This window comes from Phalangium opilio, unplaced genomic scaffold, assembly GCF_054372755.1.
Source record: "Phalangium opilio isolate 3A_F unplaced genomic scaffold, DU_Popi_V2 ptg000073l_1, whole genome shotgun sequence".
NCBI lineage: Eukaryota > Metazoa > Arthropoda > Arachnida > Opiliones > Phalangiidae > Phalangium > Phalangium opilio.
This window is the reverse complement of record NW_028324183.1, coordinates 1722720-1728429: the sequence shown is the minus strand read 5'-3', so window position 1 is coordinate 1728429 and position 5710 is coordinate 1722720. Positions and strand designations below refer to the sequence as shown.

The 5710-nt window shown below is 39.0% G+C and overlaps 1 protein-coding gene across 1 annotated transcript; it reads left to right on the top strand.

The window, feature by feature from the left end:
* Window positions 1-441: 441 nt before the first annotated feature.
* LOC149659278 (uncharacterized) lies at window positions 442-5437 on the top strand. The gene is made up of 10 exons (XM_089844054.1): window positions 442-471; window positions 867-971; window positions 1191-1488; window positions 1958-2398; window positions 2454-2678; window positions 2768-2855; window positions 3503-4721; window positions 4904-5134; window positions 5210-5365; window positions 5432-5437. Exons 1-10 carry the CDS (start codon window positions 442-444, stop codon window positions 5435-5437), a joined length of 2799 nt encoding a protein of 932 aa, XP_089700180.1.
* Window positions 5438-5710: the final 273 nt, after the last annotated feature.

Here is a 5710-nt window from a genome sequence, read left to right as displayed (position 1 = left end):
TGCTGTAATGGTACGACGCGTTTACAAGAACCGCTGTAATGGTACGCCGCGTTTACGAGAACCGCTGTATCGGTAACTGTTGTAACGGGTAAACTGCCATTTCGGGAAACCGCTATTTTGGGAACTGCTGATATAAGGACCGCTATTATAGAATCCGCTCATACGGGAACCGCTCATCTGAGGGCTTCCCGTCCTCTACATCCTCGGGAACAATCGCTGCACGAGGTTAAGGTCCCGACGGTTGAAGTTTCCCGTTTTCTCTCAAGCTTCTGTCGACTGCCGTAAATGTTTTCGATTGGGAACTTGTCGTTGAGGAAAGTGCTACTGGTACAAGCGCCGAGCTTCCAACGTATTTCCCCGAGCTAGTCCATAAATAAGATGCATATCTGAGTACTCTGCATTCGTGAAGTTGACCATGATTAGTTCCAGATAAGCTTCCAAATGGGCACGTACGCCATGAAACACGTTAAGGTACACACATTTATGCCGTCTGTAAAAAACCTACAACTTCTAACGTTAAAAACAAACATTGCTTTGTTGGTCTAAACATTAGGGTAGTTTTCAACGTCAGAAATTGTAGGTTTTTTACAGACGGCTTAAATGTGTGTACCTTAACGTGTTTCATGGCGTACATGCACATTTGGAAGCTTATCTGGAACTAATCATGATCTACTTCACGAATGCAAAGATCTCAGATATCCATCTTATGTATGGACTGGCTCGGGGAAATGCAGTGGAAGCTCGGCGCTTGTACCAGGAGCACTTAAGTCAACGACAAGCTCCCAATCGACAAACATTTACGGCAGCCGACAGACGGTTGAGAGAAACCGGGAAACTTCAACCGTCGGGAACTGAACCTTGTGCAGCGATTGACTGTTCCCGAAAATGTAGAGGACACCGTTTTGACAATTTTCGAAGATGATCCAACAACCAGTACCAGGAGCGTCGGGCGGCAATTGGGCGTTAACCATGTACTTGTCTGGAAAATCTTTCGAGGACATCAGTTCCACCCATACCATTTGCAAAAGGTACAAGCTTTAAACGAAGCTGATTATCCGAGACGGGTAAATTTCTGCCAGTGGTTTGTGGCACGGGTAAATGACTTATACTTTCCGCGTTCTTTGCTACTTTCCGACGAGGCCAATTTCTCGCGTGACGGGATACTAAATTTACATAACTATCACGAGTAGAAGAAACAAAACCCGCACGCGACCACTTTCATGAAACATCAAGTTCAGTTTAGTTTGAACGTCTGGTGCGGAATTGTAGGCGATCATTTAATTGGACCTTACTTTTTGCAACCGAGGCTAAATGGGGAGGCGTACTTGACCTTTCTGCGAGACAATTTACCGGAGCTTTTAGAAGACGTACCTTTACGACTGCGACAAATAATGTGGTTCATGCACGATGGCGCACCGCACCATTTTAATCTTCAAGTTATAGCAGTTATAGCATATCTTGATGTCGCGTTTCCCCGGAGGTGGATAGGTCTAGGCGGAACTGTTGCGTGGCCAGCAAGATCTCCCGATCTCAACCCATGCGATTTTTTTCTTTGGGGCCATCTCAAGGACTTGGTATACCGAAGTGAAGTTCGCGATGCCGAAGACTTACGACAAAGGAAAATTGATGGATGTAACACGCCAGGAATCTTCGAACGTGTTCGTGAATCTTTCAAACGACGCGCGCAAGTTTGCTTAAACGTTGATGGTGCCCATTTTGATCAATTTTTGTATAACAATGTAATTGGGTTTCATTCGAATTATTGTAAAAGTAATGGGGTTCATTAGAATTTTTGTAAAAGTAATGGGGTTCATTAGACTTATTGTAAAAGTAATGGGGTTCATTAGAATTATAGTAAAAGTAATGGGGTTCATTAGAATTATTGTAAAAGTAATGGGGTTCGATTCGAATTATTGTAAATGTAATGGGTTATCGGTAAATTTATTCGCTTATGAAGATGGTCTCTTCCCACGACACGTCAGTGACTTCAAGGCACATAAAGAATGTAGAATTAACCTCTTATATATCACAGACGAGGAAAATCAACATTTTTGTTTGATAAAAAGTTTAAGCAGACTTTTAGCGGGTTATACAAACCACAACGGTAAATTGTTTTACTGCCATTACTGTTTACACCGTTTTACTGGGCGTAATGGCGAGATTAACCACCACTCGCACGAATCTGAATGCAGTGTCCACGATCCTCAACGTATTAAACTACCCTTCAAAGAACCTGTTCTAAAATTCAAGCAAAGGGTTCCATTTGTTATCTACGCAGATTTTGAATCGATCTTAAACAGACTAAATACGTGTTTACCGGATTCGAAAGTATCATCTACAACGAAACTACAAGAACATGTGGCCTGCGGTTTCAGTTACTTTGTTGTTGGACCTAATGGTAAATTATTATCAATTATCGTTTTTCTGTCTACTTAATTTGTTTTTCTTTTTAGGAGCAAACCCGCCTGTTACTTATAGAGGACTAGATGCTGTAGACGTTTTTCTTGAAAGAGTGAAACTAGACGAGGAGTACATTCAATCAGAGTTGGAACGTGTGGCTCCAATTATTGTTTCTCCTGAGGATATAGAAGAAACACAAAACCCTACCAAATGTTACATTTGCGAGGAAGATTTTACAAGTGATGATATTCCCGTTCGAGATCATTGTCATTTTTCAGGTAACTTAAAATTATTGTTAGACACGGTTAACTCCCCCAGTTAAACTCAAGCAACATAATTCATTAATGTACGTTTATTATTCTTTTAGGACAATTTCGTGGTATGGCTCATAATGATTGTAATTTAAAGTTGAAAACCGTGAAATTCATTACTGTAATAATGCACAACCTATCAAGGTGAGTTTGTGCGCTTTAAACCTATATCAGGGCCTGGAAAACCTGGAAAAGTCAGGGAAATTGAAAATGGGCCTAAAAGGTCAGGGAAATTGAAAATGGGCCTAAAAGTCAGGGAAATGTCAGGGAAAAATATATTGGTGGGAAATTGATAGTCTGGATAACAATATAAGGGTGACCAAAAAAAGTGTTGTCTGAGACTTGAGCGGAAACCCAAATTCGCGGAGCTCGCTTCGCTCGCACCGGTTATTTATGATTTACTGATGGTTTCAATGAAATAGTGGGCGTATTTTAATAACAATGACAACTCGTGCAAAAATGATTCGAGTGAATTTTTGATTGGTTTTCATATATTTACGCCTTGCAAGTTATTGCATATGGTCAGGGAAATTTATGGAATTTAGTCAGGGAAAACCTGGAAAAGTCAGGGAGTTTCATTCCAAAATTTTGTACTAACCCTGTATATGATTGTAGGAAATAAATCGTTATTTAAAATGATACACAGGTACGACGCACATTTAATAATGCAAACGTATTGGCCTTCATAAAGAGAAGAAGATTTCCTGCTTCCCATCAAACACAGAAACTTTCATCAGTTTTTCTTTCGGTTCACTGAGATTTTTAGATTCTTTCCGGTTTTTACCCGATAGCCCCGAAACCCTAGTAGCAAATGTTGCTAAGAAAGGGTCAAATTATTTCTCTGTTCTAAACCAATTTTATCCGTCTGAACAAGTAGAACTGTTATTACGTAAACAGACTTACCCATACGAGTACACGGACAGTTTCGAAAAGTTTAGTGAAACACAATTACCATCTAAAGAAGCTTTTTATAGTGTTCAAACTGAGGAAAATATAGCTGAGGACAGTTATAATAATGCTCAAGAGGTTTGGAGGAGATTCAATGTTAAAAATTTGGGTGATTTTCACGATCTGTATGTGACGGTAGACTCACTTCCACTAGCAGACGTTTTCGAGAATTTTAGGGACATGTGTGTTGGATATTATGGACTAGACCCTGCACACGCGTTTACAAGTCCCGGGTTCGCGTGGCAAGCTGCTCTACACATGACCAAAGTGAAAATGGACCTGTTTTTAGACCCCGATATGCACCTTTTTATTGATAAAGGGATCCGCGAAGGTGTTAGCATGATCAGTCACCGTTACGCTCGTGCCAATAATCCATACATTCCTGAATCATATGAGCTATCTAAGTCCAATAACTACATCATGTATCTCGACGTAAATAATTTGTATGGACAAGCCATGGAATTTCCACTACCCATTTCCAACTTCAGTTGGGTTTCAATCCACAACCTACAAGATTATACTGAAAGTCACATTTTAAACTGCTCAGACGATTCTCAGTACGGTTTTATTTTAGAAGTAGACTTAGAATATCCTGAAGAGTTACACGAGGAACATAACGATTATCCACTAGCACCCGAATCAATCAAAATTACGGAACACATGTTTTCGGGTTACTACAATCAGATGATGGAGGACTTGAATATCCCGATAAAGGATACACTCCCTAAGCTAACCCCAAATTTATACGACCGGGAGAGATACGTTATACATTATCGGAACCTGAAATACTACCTTTCTAAAGGGATGAAACTCTCAGGTGTTCATCGCGTTATAACCTTTAAGCAAGAGGCTTGGCTCAAACCCTACACCGAAAAACGTAAAGCCGCTACTGATGAGTTTTCCAAATCTCTTCTTAAGCTTTTAAATATTAGTGTTTTCTGGAAAACAATGGAAAATCTACGAAATAGGATAGACTTTTACTTAGTTCACACACCTGAAATGGCTCTTAAGAAATCGTCCTCCCCCGCTTTCGAAAAATTTACCATTTTCACCAATGAATTAGTCGGAATTCAACACTTAAAAAACAGCTTCTACTAAATCGTCCTATATATACTGGTTTCACAATTCTCGAACTATCGAAATTAATTGTGTATGAGTTTCATTATGATTATATTAGAGAAAAATACGGGAATCAGGCACGTCTGCTTTTTACAGACACGGATTCATTGACGTATGATTTCCAGACTGAAGATATTTACAAAGATTTTGAAAAAGACTCCGACCGATTTGATTTCTCGGGTTACCCTACCAACCATTTCCTCTATAGCGATAAGAATAAAAAAGTCTTGAGGAAAATGAATGATGAATTAGATGGTACCCCAATTCAAGAATGGGTGGGTCTTCGCCTTAAAGTATGCAGCATTTTATCGGAAAAGGGTGAAAAGAAACCTTTAAAGGGAATTTCTAAACGTGTCGTAAGGAAACACATACGCCACTCAGATTATCAGATGTGTTTATTCGATAAAAAAATTTCTATTAACTCGATGAAGCGTAATATGAGTTGTAAACATGAACTCTTCACCATCATGCAGAATAAGATATCTCTCAATCCTTGTGATAAGAAACGGTATATTCTACATGATGGAATCCGTACACTATCTTATGGCCACCACTGGATTGATTTTATAGAGGAGAGGTGTGGTGTGGTAAATAATGTTATTTAACTATATTTCTGGTAGTGATTTATTTCAAACTTAAACCTTTAATCAAAGCTCTAAATACTTTTTCATTTACAGTAATTTAACATACGCAATTTAAATGGAAAATAAAATGTTTTAAGATAGATTTATTGAGTATTTCTTGTACATATATTCGGCAATCATACGATCATTAACGTTTTTATTTTGTATAGTCGGATGATGACTGTATGAAACTGGCTTCAGCGGTTGATGAATGTATCAAACTAGAGTTCTCGGTTGATGAATGAATAATACTGATTTCGTCGGTAGCTATTTCTATAAGGCTTGTTACTGAAGAATTTAGTTCGCTCA

Coding starts and splice junctions, on each gene's coding strand:
- LOC149659278 (XM_089844054.1), top strand. CDS start 442: ATGGGCACGTACGCCATGAAACACGTTAAG. Junction 972..1,190: donor GGCAATTGGGCGTTAACCAT/GTACTTGTCTGG, acceptor TATCACGAGTAG/AAGAAACAAAACCCGCACGC. Junction 4,722..4,903: donor CCATTTTCACCAATGAATTA/GTCGGAATTCAA, acceptor TATGATTTCCAG/ACTGAAGATATTTACAAAGA.